This window comes from Lynx canadensis, chromosome F2 (assembly GCF_007474595.2).
Source record: "Lynx canadensis isolate LIC74 chromosome F2, mLynCan4.pri.v2, whole genome shotgun sequence".
NCBI lineage: Eukaryota > Metazoa > Chordata > Mammalia > Carnivora > Felidae > Lynx > Lynx canadensis.
In genome coordinates, this window is record NC_044320.2 from 36,169,187 (window position 1) to 36,184,018 (window position 14,832).

The window sequence follows — 14,832 nt, forward strand, 5'->3', positions numbered from 1 at the left end:
CTGAAGCCGCCTAGATAGCGCACGCGGGAGAGGAGGGGCGCCGGGGACAGAGGGCGACGTCCCCTGCAGTTCCCGTCTCGCAGGGGTCGCCGGCGCCGCCAGGCCCCGCCCCCTGGCGCTTATGTAATAGGGGCGCGCTGCCATTGGCCTGCGCGACCGGAAAGGGCGCAGGCGTGCGAGCAGAGGAGGGGCGGGGGAGGTGGCCGCAGCAGGAAGGCGAGTGGGCGGCGAAAAGCGGGCGGGCGCTGGGGCGACTGGGAGAGCTGCGCGGCGTGCGCGGGCACGAGCGTAGTGGCCTCCCCCGAGGCTGAGGCGGCGGCGGGCGCGCGCGGCGGCGGGTTCGAGGCGCGGGTTGTTGTGCTCTCCGCTCTCCTCTTTCCCCTCCTTGGCGGGTGGAGGAGGCCGAAGCGGTGCTGGGCGCGCTCCCCCTTGCTCTCCCTCCGGCCACCTCCCCCGGCCCTCTCGCGCTGCGCGGTCTCTCCGACGCAAGACTGTCCCGGCCCGGGTGAGCGGCAGTGGGGGCGGCGCTGACGCCGCAGGACGTCCGGGAGCCGGGGTGGGGGCCCGGCGGCGGGGTCGCCGCGGGTCGCAAGGGGCCGCCGGCCTCCCCGTCTCCCAGGCGGCGGCCCGTCCTGTCCCAGCGCGGGCCGCGGGCAGGAGGGAGAGCTCGGGTGCCTGCCAGGCCCTGCAGGTGGCCGGGTTGCAGGCCGCGGAGCGGAGCGGTAACCTTACCCCTTGGCGGCAGCAGCTGGTCGGTTTCTCGAGGCCCGGGCTCCCCGTGGCCGAAGGGGCCGGGTTTGGGGCGGCCAAAGCCTCGGGGAGGCGCGTCTCGGGCCGGAATCTGTGCGGAGTGGCGGGTAGGTGGGGGCTGTGTGGCCTGACCGGGGAAGGAGCTCCCCGAGGCGGGAGAGGCCGGTTGGGAAGGAAGGTGGGCCGGGCTGCAGCTGGGGTCGGTCAAGTGTTGGGTGAGATAGACCTTACTCCTGGTGCTTTTCTCTACCCTCGGTGAACGGATGTAGTTAAAACGTGGGGGTCAGGATGTTGATCACTGCCTGGGCCTCTTCGTTTCAGATGGTTATGGAGAATGATCCTACTTCCTGGTTCGAAAAATCTTTTCTTACTCAGTTGTTTGGGTTTTAAGAGGATCTTAGGGGGCACTCCTTACTTGTTGCCTCCTGTAAAAGCTCTTCATTTTAGAACAACTCTTTATTCGTTCTACTTCCCTCTTTGCAGCCCTCTCGGAAAATTGCAGTAAATAAGAGTAACATTAAAAATCTGCGTTTAAGGTATTTGTAAGTGACTTGTTGCCCCTGAGTTTGTCGTATGTAATTAAGAAGTTGTGCCTAAGATTTTGTAGAAAATTCGATTTGGCTTGAGAGCATTTCTTAAGTTGAGCTGTCCAAAAGCAGGTGGCTTGTTCGTTTGCATTTCTGCTTTCAGAAAGGAAATTAATGCAGTGAGTTGTTGGAAGTTAGGGGCCTACCCCACGCATTTAGACTGTTGATTCGATTTTCTTTACGGGGTGTTCAGTTTTCTGTTTTAAAAATAAGAACAAGCGACAACAGTCTTTACTTACCAAAGCTTTCATGGTTTTGTTTACTACTTTAGATGACAATGGAAAATAGGTTAAATCTATGGTGTAATGTTATATTTTAGGAGAAGTCCTAGGTGGAAAAGTTAAAAATAATATTCATCTCATGACATTGTACAGAGCACTGCCTGAAAGTGGTATCAGAATAGCTAATATCTTGTAATTATCAAAGAAATTTCTGGAATTAGTGGCATTAAAACAATTGAGGTTACCCGCAAAATCAGTGTTAGCATGCGTGGCAGACATTGTGTAGAAGAGTTCAGAAGCCTGAGAGGACTGAAGTATTCTAACATAAGGTACTGATACAAGATGTTATAATAGACTGGGATACATAAAGATTGCATACCCATTACCATCCACATCATACTCAAGTATCTAAAACGGTTTCTGTGGGAACAGGTTTGATATGCTGCCATAACATTTGTACTTAAATATACCTAAAATCATTCCGTTTGGCTTGGAAATAACAAATATTTGGCTTTTGAAAAGCGAAAATGGAAGTTTGGTGTTCAAGGACTAACACATCTGGTAATATTTACCATTATATGGGAACGGGGTTCTTACATTAGGCTAGCATACTAAAAATTCTTGTAGTTTGTTAAAATAGCTGGCTTTTTAGAAAAGCATTGAGTCTCTTCTATATTTTACTTGACTTTCCGTTCAGTGTTAAATACTAGTGGGAACTTGTCCAAGCAGTGTATCTATGTATTCAGTTTCCCTTTTTCCTTTTTTGGGGAGAACCTCCTGTGCTTCTATGAAATGCTTTGATTTTATATCCATTAACTAATTAGGATCCCAGTCAGAAAAAACCAGTACTGTTTTCTGGTTAAAGGTGATGTAGGTCCATGTTATGTTCATGCCCTGCAGTGATTTAGAAGTTTAAAACTTAATTGCATTGCTAGTCAAAGCTATACATAGGACTTCTACTTAGGACCCAATTTCAATATATTTAAAAGGTAGCTGGGGCTCCTAGGCCCTTTATGAGCAGGTTTAACGTGTGTTGTCCAAAAGAAGACTTTAATGTTTTTTTATTAAGTTTTTATTTTAATTCCAGTAGAGTTAACATGTGTTATATTAATTTCAGGTGTACAATATTAGTGATTCAATAATTCTAAACATTACTCAGTGCTCATCATGATGAGTGTATTCCTTAATCCCCATCACCTATTTTCACCCATCCCCCTACCCACCTCTGATAACCATCAGGTCTTTATAGTTAAGAGTCTGTTTCTTGGTTTGAGAAGCCTTTAATTGTTTTTTTAAGTTTCTGCAGTTCTTCTTTTTTTGTTGTTTTTTTTTTTTTTTGTTTTTGTTTTATAAGTTTATTTGAAGAGGGAGAGAGAGAATCCCAAGCAGGCTCTGTACTGACAGTGTGGGGCTTGAACTCAATAACCGTGAGATCCTGACCTGAGCTGAAATCAAGAATCAACCAACAGCCACCCAGGTGCTCCAAGAAGACTTAAATTTAATGAAAAAGTAAAAGTAACTTTTTCAGTGACATTTATTTTTAACCCATTTAGCTTCATTTCAGACTATCAGTAGTAAAAAGTGGTACCTTTCATTTTTGTAAAGGTACCTTTACCCTTTTTACAAGGTTTATTCTCTCAATTGGGAACTAATTTAATCTTATTTAGTAATTTCTCCAGCAATCCTGCAAAGAACAATTGTTTAGAAAGATTTAGAATAGCATAGTGGTTTTATGTAACCTGAGTATTTAGGAGAACAGTTCCCACTGCTCTTAGGATCTCCTTCAGAACCTTTAGATGACAGCTCTAAATTTCTCTTAAATTGTAAGAATCTTAATTCATGACAGTTAATACTAGAAAGGGAAAGTACCTTTGCAAAGTGATCAAGCAATTGCTTGGGGAAGAGTGCTAAACTTTTTTGGTAAAGTTTTGAAGGTTATGTACGGCAGAGTGTACAGATCTTAGATGTACAGCTCAGTGAGTTTTTAGAAGTGAGCACACCTATATAACCATTACCCTGATCAAGAGATAGAACGTATCAACTGCCCCCCATGCCCTTTTTTCCCAGTCACCACCTCCTAGATTAGCTTTGCCTGTTTTGAACTGTATGCAACCCGTATGTTGTGTCTGGCTTCTTTTCTTTAACACTGGATACGACCCTGTTACTTGTAACCATAGTTTTTTCTTTGTGAATGCAGGTAGTATTCCATTGATAGGTATACCACAAGTTATGTATCCATTTTATTAACTGGAATTTGCATTGTTTCCAGTTTTGGAAACAAGTACTCTGGACATTCTTATACTGCCTTTGGGTGGATATGTACATTTGCATTTCTGTTGGGAAATGCAACATTTCTGTTGGGTGGATATGTACATTTGCATTTATATCGGGAGTGGAATTATTAGGTTTATAGAGTACACCAAAACAGTTTTCGACAGTGGTTGTACTAATTTATTCTCTAGTAGCATTGTATGTGAGAATTTGAAAACCCATACATTTTGACTGACAGCTCTATAAAACGTTAAGTCTTCAACTCTTGAGAGCATTACCGTACTTCGATTACTCGGTATTAATCACTCTAATGCCTCAACTTCTGTTTTTAGATATGGCTCGTGGACAGCAGAAGATTCAGTCGCAGCAGAAAAATGCCAAAAAGCAAGCTGGACAAAAGAAGAAACAAGGACATGACCAAAAGGCTGCTGCCAAAGCTGCCTTAATATATACCTGCACTGTCTGTAGGGTAAGGGGAGTGGGACGGCATAACCCTCCTGTGTACAGTTCTTTGCTTAGACGTTGCTGTATCGAGGTTAAAGTTTTGCAGCCATGGCAAAATAGATAGATTGGAGAGCTGCTTATTTTAGGTTTCCATCTTCAGTTGTCTCTTCCATAAATATTTTTTTGAATGGCTCCTGTGGCCAGGCACAGTTCTCTAGGTGTTGGGGGAAGGGAGTGAACAAAGCAAAGTCCTTTTCCTCGTGAAGAATAAAGATGTCTTCTTCAGGGCAGATACTACACTTTGAACTTTGTAAGAAGTCAGATCTACATTCTTAGTTTAGAGCTGTACGAGACACAAGTATACCCCTGGTTATGTAATTGTCTTTTTTCTTCACTAAATTCTTAGGAGGTCTGCAAAACTCTACGGAGTATTTTTACGTTAGGGCCTTTCCTAGAATTAATATGTTTTATTAGATTTGAAGAGTAGTCATAACAACTACTATTGAGTGCATATCTGGTGTTCTACACGTATGAGCCCATTAATCCCCACAATCACCCTATGAGATAAAGGACTTTTATTCTCATTTTACAGAAAAGTAAACTGAGCCATGGGGATTAAATAACTTGTGCAGGGTCACCCAGCTAGTACAGAGAAGAGCTGGGATCTGAAGCTGGGCAGTCTAGTTCCTGAGCCCACCCTCCAGGCCACCATACCACACTTCCTTTCAACGAAGTTTTTCTTCAGTTCCAAGCCAGTTTCTTTCTTGCTTTTTTGTTTAAGCTCAGCACCTTTGAAGTTCGTGAATAGAAGTGCCAAAGGAAAAATACATAGTGACGGTGGTCCAGTACATATGCATGTATACATATGTATATGTATTTTTTTCCAAAGCCCCACACCTTGGTTGGGTTTTGGGAAGGGATCTTGGTAAGACACGATTCCAAAACTAAAGTTTATCATCTGAAGGCATTACTGATGAAATTGAAGTTTCTAACTACATGAAGTTCTTGTTAAGAGAGGAAACCTATTACATTAAGTATCTTGTTCATACTGAGCTTTGAGACACTCAAAATAATGCAATTGAGCAACTTTAAATTCTCTTTGGAAAAAGACAGGGTAAAAGTAAATTTCATTAAATTACTGATGAGTAAATGCTTCGATTTGAAAGTACTAGAGTAGGGGTGCCTGTGTGGCTCAAACATCTGACTCTTGATCTCTGCTTCTGAGTGGGATTGAGCCCTGCAGTGGGCTCTCTGCTGACAGCACAGAGCCTGCTTGGAATTCTCTCTCTGCCCCTACCCCAATTGCACGTGCCCCTCCCTCCCCCCCCATACACACACACACACACACACACACACACACACACACACACACTAAATAAGTAAATAATAAAAGACCTAGAGTAGTTCACCTCTTTAAACTCCCAAAAATAGCCAAAACTTGTATTTCATGTTTTGTTTAACTGCCTGAGCAAGAGAATAAATTACTGAAGGTCCTTGCCTAGGGAAGTTGGTGTAGTGTAACATTTGAGAACTGAAGTACAGTATGAGGTTGAAACAGGTCTTGGACAAATTACAGTCTAGGTTTTAGTTTCTTACGTGAAATGAGGAATAATAGTAGGAACTAATTTAAGATTACTGGGAAGGTCCTATGAGAATTCAGGTAACCTTCTTAACATAATGTGTTAAGTAAATGTTATCTCTTGTTTCCTGTTAAACAAGCGGAATCCTTTATGTAACCCACCTATTCTCCATATGTGAAATACGGTCATACGTTAGGAATTTCTTTGTTACAAGGTCCTTTTTCATATGCCAGCCACTAGTTGCAGGAACTTCAAAGTATTTTGAGAAGATTGTCTATCGTGAGCAGGCTCAGGATTTGAAAAGTTAACACATTTTTATTTCATGAATAAGGTCTAACTCTTTTTTTGCACATTTTTTAAAATTAGACACAAATGCCAGACCCTAAGACCTTCAAGCAGCACTTTGAAAGCAAGCATCCTAAGACTCCACTTCCTCCAGAATTGGCTGATGTTCAGGCATAAAGTTGTTTACAGGTAGTTGACCTTTTGTCTTTTCATTTGTTAATGTCAAGGTTGTATACGAGAGCAAAATTATCTTCTGTAACTGAAATTAATGTCTACCTTTTTTCTAGCTGAGATTTTATTGCTTCCCCTTTTTTAAGTTAGTGTTTACCTTCACAACTGTTAAAAACCCATTTTCCGAAACCAGATCTTCTCAATGCCTTTGAAACACCCAAGTTTTTACTACTGTAGCCCAAAATGGGGGGCTGAGGTGATGCTGGCCAGCTCTGGTCCAAGAATGGAAGAGACTTACCAGCCTAAAGAAAGTAACTATTACAAAGGCATTTGAGGGTCTTGCTCCCAGAAATGATGCAGAACAATGTTCCTGAGTGCCTTGTTGCAGGTATTTTAGAGTGTTTAACAGAGCTTCTGAATGCATTGAAATATGTAGCAAAATGTGGGCTTACACTGTATAAACTTGATAGTGGCTTGAAAATAATCAGTTTACATTTTTTGTGTGGTTTTTGTTTTCCCTAAGTGGTGGTGATGGTGTGAGATAACTTCCTTTTTAAAGTAAATTTATCAAAGATTTGTGTATAAAATCATTGACAGATCCATCAGAATGACTTGGTAGCTTATGCATGTGGTGCATTTTTCTTAGACATTTGGAATGCATATAAGTGGTATTTGTGCAGTGCTTACATTCACTGAAAATTCCATTTATGTTTTATAGGTGAATTCACGACACCTTTGGCTCTTCTACTGTCTCAGACCTTAGGTAACAAACCTGCAGCTGCTTTTCTAACAAACTGTTGATCAGCAAAAATAAAGGGGCTACAGAAACACTCATTTTTATGCTGTTCCCTTTTGGGCTTCATGCAAAGACAATTCTGTGTAAATGTACAGTTGACTCTGATTTGGAAATCTGAAAATCAGTCCATCCTTGTTATAAAAAATTTTTTTACAATTGTAATTATATTGATGTTCATATTGTGTAAAATAACTCATTTAATAAAGTAGTACTTTGATTTTACAACATCACAGGATAAATGGTTCTAGAAATTCTGTTCTAACCTTCCACATTATTTGCCTTATAAAAATCTAATGAATTCGTCAGCTAGAATTGCAAGCGCAGTTCCTATCTCCCTTTCTCAGCTCAGTGGCAGGTTCGCTAGTTACATTGGAGCAGACTCATTCATAGTTTTATTGGCAGCTGCTGGTCTAGGTGAAGAATGACTTACCTGCTGCCTTAGTATATTACCACCATGTGTCATTTCCCCCTCTGATCATTTCCTGTGTTTGAGGTTGGAATATTTTAGCCTGCTGTGTGACCTGGCCGTAGCTGCCAGCCAGGTATACCTTCTAGATAACTGACAAATTCCTAATGTGGTTGGATTTTCAGTGAGCCCTTCTGAAAGAATAGGTTCTGAAGTATATGCTGTAACGAAATAATCCAGCTTTCGTTTAATACAAAACCTGATGGATCACATGTGAACTGGTAAAGATCTATCTTATATAAATTACACCTATGGATTCTTTCACAATTCTTCAAGTTCATTAATTTGAGATTAAAACTCCAAATTTGATGGAATTTATTAATAATTTGGCCAATTTTATGAGTGGTTTTCCTTAATAGGAAGATTGGAATGACTTGCTGCTGGGTTAATTCCCAGAACCTTCTCCCTCCTTTCGTTTGTAAGTGAATGGTTGGTTTTAGAAGTTTACTTTGTACTGGTTCCTGAAATCAAAGACTGTACAGTATGATTTGTCTGAACTAGAAAAGTATTAAAATAGGCCAATGTCCACATTCTTTTGGCTCTAAGGATGGGGAAGTGGGTTGGTTCCGATGGATGAGGTATATCCCATCCAGTTAAGGAAGACTAATTTTAGGGTCCTTCTAATTTGCTTTTGTCAGCTATTAGCTTTACTAGTGAAACTGCTTTAACTCGGTTTAAAATTTGAAGTTAATATAATAGGAAGAAAACTCAACTATTTACTGGTAATTGCTTAGAGCCACGAATCTGATCCTGTGGGTCACAAAGCGCGTTCCCTCTTTCTGCTGTAATTCATCACTGCATTTGTTTCATAGCTGTGCGTATTCTGCCCACCTTGTTTGACTTCACTGTAAGTTTAAAATAAGATATTTACGAGGAAAAGCTTCAGTGGTGATAGTTTCTTAGCAACTTCTGTTACGTTCTTACTTTAAAATAGTCTTTTTTTTCCGTGTAATTTCCTAAGTTCAGATTTAATATCTGTTGTTTCCTAATATGTTGGTTACCAGAACATTAGAATTTGCCTGATTGCTTGTGGTGGGTATTACAGAAGTTCTGGTTAAATTACAATTTAAAGGTTTTTAAAAGTGCTTTGACCATATGTATGTTTACATTTAGTAACAAATCATTTAAAAACCATTCACAAGTTTTGGTTTTATTTTTTTTTTCATTTGTTTTACTGGCTGTAATTCAGAATAAAAGCTTTTTGTTCTTGTATTTAACCCTTTTTTATAAGCAGCTGAAGACACCATATTTAACTTTATATCTCAGTGATAGGAAAATAGCTGCATTGGTCTTGCATAAGACATTGATTCTCATACTTCATGTAAGGATTATTAGTTACAATCCCTTCTTTATTATGTTTGAGTTAAATTTGCTCTAAGGGGAAAATTAAAATTCTTAAGCATTCTCATTATTTAATTTGAAGATTCTTTAACAGACCACAGCAAAGTTCATTATAAAACTTATGGTGTCTTCAAAGACTTTATAAAATCTGAGACACTGAGAGAGAATTGGTCCGTTTGTATTCTGTATTTCCACTAATTGCCAAAAGGAATGGGGTTAAGGTTAAATTTGTTTCATTCTACTTCATATGGATCTACATCCCCATGTTTAACTGACACACTGGGGCTCAGTTGTGTGCTGTAATGTCTTATTAAAGAAGATATTAAAGAAAACTAAACTAGTCTAATTTCTTCTACATTCTAGGAGATTTTTATATTGCCTCTTCCCATTTTTTTTTTTTTTAATTTCTCAACTCAGAGTTGCCTCTTGAGTGTAGAGCTCAGTCATTCTAAAGGCAGCAAGAGATTTCTTTCATTTCTCATTGTTTTTCCTGAAGTTTGGTCTATTTTAGGTGTACAGAATACTTAACAAGGGAAAAGGAAAAGGTTGTCATTCTGAAGCCTTCCTGTGTAGAGTAAGTGTAAGTTGTTGGAAGGGAGAAGTAATTGGCTATTAATATAAAAATAATACTAAAATGAAAAATGTTTTAGGTCAATAAATTGAATGGGTAAGTCCTTTAGGACACAGACTCCAATTTGAGATAACACTTTGCTTTTATATTAAGGCTACTGCATAGCTAGTTAATCACATCATAATGCAAACTTGAGCTATATGTAGCATGAATAAAATAGAATTTCCAATGTTACTATTTTGGCAAAAAGAATTCTTGTGTTTCGTTTTTATTAGTATGTGGAATATGCTCTGTTTTAAAATGCAGTTCATATCAAAGCCTTTTTCTAAAATACAGTGATAGCCACAGTCCAAACTATAACTAAAATACCATATTTAAATTTAATCTGAATAATTTATTTGTGCTAGAATTTTCATTTTGGGGAGTTTTTGGTTTGGTTTGATTTTAGTCAGACATATACTTTTTTGAGTGTATAAAAATGAAGATTAACACTAGGGGATGTGTTTACTGAAATCTTTCAGGCTTCCCTAATTTTATCTGTTGTAAATGTTTCAGAAAAACCTTAGCCCTTCCTATGTATAGATTTAATAAAACATCTATATACTTTATTGAGAAAATAGATGTTTTATTAATGAAAGTTCAACCTGTCATTAGTTGCATATTACCATATTGAACTGAAATGTCTTCTATTTTAAATGTTCTTTGGGTAAGCTTTTTACTGAGTTACCATCTTTTTGGATTTTTTAATTTTTGGTTTTGAATAGGCATTCTCCAATTTTTTGTACATAGTAGGGCTCCAATCATTTGTGTCCATATGGGCTTATCTGCAATGTGAAGTAATTATGTTAAAATCCTATTACTTTCTCATCATTTTTTATGTATACACCATCATTGTTTTTATAGGTGATATCATTAGTAAGCTTAGGTTTTTGTAGACCAAATAAGTACCTTACTTTGTCACTGTCTTCAGTCTTATAAAATTCTAAGTGTGACTTGCTTTTTGGATTCCGTATTATTAAAATTTTAATTAGTAAGTAGGCCATCATAATATTTCCTCTACAAGAATATAACGGTGTTTCTCAAAATTAGATTTACAGTTAGGGTGACCATGCATCCTGGTTTGCCAAAGATAGTCTTGGTTTAAATATTAATTTAGTACTAAATATCAAATTTAAACTAGATATTAAGGTTCTTCATTATAAATCTTAATATTACCTCCTTTTACTTACACATGTCGAGCAGTTCATTGGTCACTTGTCAAACAACCAAGGTCTTTTTTTTAAAAATGTACATTTTGGGGGCACCTGGGTGGCTCAGTCGGTCTAGTGTCCGACTTTGGCTCAGGTCATGATCTTGCGGTCCATGAGTTCGAGCCCTGCGTCAGGCTCTGTGCTGACAGCTTGGAGCCTGGAGCCTGCTTTGGATTCTGTGTCTTCTTCTCTCTCTGCCCCTCCCCCGCTCGCACTCTGTCTCTCAAGCATAAATAAACATCAAAAAAAAAAAGGTTTTTTTAATGTACATTTTTTTAAAAACCTTATGGCACCCGTACTGCTTAGGTTTTGTCTTTTAAAGTGTTTCCATCTATTTTTATTTAAGTTTGTTGGTTGGTTGGTTTTTTAAATCCTACTGAGACTTAAATATGTGGTCAAATGAACTAGATTCCAAAACCTTGAAATGCCTTTATTCACAAGCACTCATATGAACTTAATATTGTTTGTGCTGAGTTGTTCAGACTTTCTTTATTTTTTTTTAGTGTTTATTTTTGAGAGAGAGACACAGCACGAGCAAGGGAGGGGCAGAGAGAGAGGGAGACACAGAATCCGAAACAGGCTCCAGGCTCTGCACTGTCAGCCCAGAGCCCGACGCAGGGCTTGAATCCATGAACCGCGAGATCACGACCTGAGCCGAAGTCGGACGCTTAACCGACTGGGCCACCCAGGCGCCCCACAGACTTATTTTCTGATCATCTTTTCACCCAAAGGACTTAAGGAAAATGTCCAGTTGGGATTAGAGGTACTGCCGCTTAGTACAGAACATCTTTACTGAGGAGGGAAGGGAGACCTGCAGTCTTGGCTGCAGGTTAGGTGTCCCCTGGGCTAATAATAGCAGTGAACACTTGAGGCAAAGCTTGTGATTTTAGATACAGGAAGTTTTAAAGGTGTAGTATAAAGGCATTCTCATCCCCGTGCCCAGTATCAGTTTATCCTACTGTTACAATCTTAAACATTACTGTGGTGTGTTTATCACAACCAAGAAACCAGCATTGGTATTTTACCATTTATATTACCATTACCAGTTTGTCTATTAATTTTTTTTTTTTTCTTAAAAGATCCAGTCCAGAATAGCACATTGCACTTAGTTGGCATTCCTCCTTGGTCTCTTGCGGTCTACAGTGGATTCTCAGTCTTCTCTTTGTTTTTCATGACCTTGACACTTGAGGTGTGTGGCAGCATGTTGTATAATGTTCCCAGTTCGGATTTGTTTTTCTCACGATTGCATTAGGGTACCAGGTTTTATTGAGGAAGACCACAGATAAAGTGCCCTTCTCGTTGCATCCTGGGGGAAGATGATCCCCACATGACATCATGGGTGATGTTAGCCTTCATGGTGAAGGTGCTATCTGCTAGGTTTCTCCACTGGAAAGTAACATTTTTTTTTTTTTTTCCCTTTTTTCAAAGTCCAGCCCTTAACTTAAGGTGAGTGGGGATTTGGCTCCACCTCCTGGAAGGGAGTGTCTATGTGTATTATTTGGAATTCTTCTATATGGAAGATTTGTTCTTCCTGTTATTTATCCATATGCACTCTTGATATTATTTATTTTGTTATTCAAATTAGTTCAGCTTTGGCCAGTGAGAGCTCTTTCAGATTGGCACCTGTATCCCTTTCATATGCCCCCTCTTTTTTTGATCATTTCCTTACTTTTTACTATAAGAATTGCATGCTCATCTTGTATTTTCTCTGCCCTGGTCCTCAAATGAGCCATTTCTCCAGAGTCCTGAGTCCTTTTATTAGAGATTGGTGTTTAAAAACCGAGATCTGGGGGCACCCGAGTGGCTCAGTTGATAAAGTGTCCAACTTTGATTTCAGCCCAGGTCATGATCTAACAGTGGGATCAATCCCGGCATCAGGCTCTGCACTGAGCCTGCTCGCACTCTCTCAAAATAAAGAAATAAACTTTAAAAATAAATAAAGACCAAGATGTGGCCACTAAGTAGGAGGTTGTTTTAAGTCACCAGGATATTTATTGAGAATAATACATGTGAAATTGCTTTATAAACTGTAAAGCATAATATAGAAGTAATTCATTATCATGAAAGAAATAAGCAAAGGTCAAAAAAAAACCACAAAGGTCTTTTATCTTTAGAAATTAAAATGCATTTTACATAATTTTAGGCTATGGGGTTAAGTGGTGTGTTTTATAAATAATAACTTCTACAGGAATATATACAAGGGAGAAGACTTGTGGGTTAGAGAGGTTGATTTGTGCCTGGAAGGCGGGGAGTCAGCTGGGGAGGAGTGGGAGTAAATGGGGGGAGTCCAAATGAGGGTGGCTGAGTGAGCAAAAGCTCAGTTTAAGTACATAAAGTTTCTTTGAAAGAAAGTGAGTAGGCCAGCCAGAGCATAAGGCTTGAGAATGAGAGCCTTTGAGCCCATGGGTGGGAGTAGGGAGCAGTCATTAGAATGGGGCCAGACTGCAATGTGTGCACATCATAATAAATAGTTCAAATTACTCCCAACGCTGTCAGGACACTTTCAGGGTTTGGGGGCAGGAGAGTGACACGATGGTAGGAAGACTCATATTTACCAAATATTCAGTTGGTGCTTTTTATTTTTAATAGAGATCTTTTTACAACTTTTTGGACTTTTTTTTTTTTTAACAGTATACTGTCTGTGGTTTCACTCTTGATTATTCAAGTTCATTATGTATGCAGATTTACAGGCAAAAATTTTGTCCTGCTGTAATGCAATGTTACAGCTGGGCCCAAAGAGCTGTATTTTGAGATGTTTGCTTGGCCCTAAATGGTCCCAGACTACAGTGTATCTCTGCATGATCCTTTTTGTGTTCTGCTTCATTACAAAAATAACATCTTCAGTGCGTACAGAAATTGGAAGAATATAGTAAAGTTGGGTTTTATGTAGTTGCTTTTTGCACATTGTTTTCCATGTCACTTAATATTATAACAGGTGGGGTCTTTTCATGTTACAAAGTTTGTATAAGCCATTTTTGTGGCTGTTTAATGATCCATGCAGTAGATTTGCTATAGTCGGTGTTTTTTCTTATGTTTTTAGATTCCACTAAGTTTGTACGTTAGGTCAATTCAGGAAGTTGCAGTAAGAAAACAACCTTTCATGTTTCTAGAGCTTATTTCTGATCCACATTTTGTTAAGTTCTGTTATTTCATGTTTCTGTATATGTATATGGATTTTCATAGTAACAAAAGAGATTGTATTTAAGTCTTGTTTTGAATAGCCAGGAATATTTCTAATAGAAACGGTTTCTCAACTAGGATAGGAGGTTGTAAAACATTTAAGGCGGTAGTTGAATGACCAGTAAGAAAAATGGCAGCATTAAGGTTCAAATTCGCCTCTGCTTTTTCCCAGCTGAGTGAATGTGGACAGGTTACTTCACCCTTCCGAGCTACCGTATCTTGTCACATTAGGAAACACAGAACGCAATCTCTACCTCAAAGGATGGTTCTAACTTAAAGAGAAAATGACATACAAGTTCTTACGCAGTCAGTTGGTGCTCAAGAACTTGGCTCTCTTCCCACTATCTTCCTTCTGCTAAAAGTTAGTACGTAATACGTCTCACACACGCCCTTCTTATTTTTTCCCATTTCTGCTTGTGTTTTTTCTTACTGAAATAGCTTTTTTCCCTCTAACTCCAGTCTCTTCCTGTGGAAATGCAACCCATTCTTCAGGGCTCAACTCAACTGCTGATATTTTTCTGAAAAGTTTCTAGGTTTCTGAAAAGCAGTAAAAAGGAATGGGTGTTGGAGAGCACTACCTCAGCAATGTCTATTTACTTGCTATGTATTTTGTAAAAGGGAAACAAACCCAATATGATGGAGCCCTGAAGGGGAACAGGATTTCCCTGGGTCTTCACTTGGCCCTGGTCAATCACAACTCAGAAGGCTGTAGGAATTTGCAGTTTGCCAGTAAGTCTGAAGCGCTGTCATTAATTTTTTTTTTTTTTTAACATTTATTCATTTTTTGAGAGACAGAGTGAGACACAGAATATGAGCCGGGGAGGGGCAGAGAGAGGGAGACACAGAATCTGAAGCAGGCTCTAGGCTCTGAGCTGTCCACACAGAGCCTGATGTGGGGCTCGAATTCACAGACTGTGAG

General features: G+C 39.5%; 1 protein-coding gene across 2 annotated transcripts; it reads left to right on the forward strand.

Annotated features, from left to right (window-relative positions):
- The first annotated feature begins 313 nt into the window (after positions 1 to 313).
- Positions 314 to 9,239, forward strand: ZNF706 (zinc finger protein 706). 2 transcript variants are annotated; one of them, XM_030303948.1, is made up of 4 exons: positions 314 to 505; positions 4,162 to 4,298; positions 6,220 to 6,327; positions 7,028 to 9,239. In XM_030303948.1, exons 2-3 carry the CDS (start codon positions 4,164 to 4,166, stop codon positions 6,313 to 6,315), a joined length of 231 nt encoding a protein of 76 aa, XP_030159808.1. In that variant the 5' UTR covers positions 314 to 505; positions 4,162 to 4,163; the 3' UTR covers positions 6,316 to 6,327; positions 7,028 to 9,239. The 2 variants fall into 2 exon arrangements, with proteins under 2 accessions (XP_030159808.1, XP_030159807.1); XM_030303947.2 differs by lacking the exon at positions 314 to 505 and adding an exon at positions 768 to 857 and having other exon boundaries at positions 7,028 to 8,783.
- Positions 9,240 to 14,832: the final 5,593 nt, after the last annotated feature.

Excerpts from the sequence above, each read along its gene's own strand:
- ZNF706 (XM_030303948.1), top strand. The coding sequence starts at position 4,164 with ATGGCTCGTGGACAGCAGAAGATTCAGTCGCAGCAGAAAAATGCCAAA. Across the intron at positions 4,299-6,219 it reads ATACCTGCACTGTCTGTAGG|ACACAAATGCCAGACCCTAA; the intron begins GTAAGGGGAGTG and ends TTTTAAAATTAG.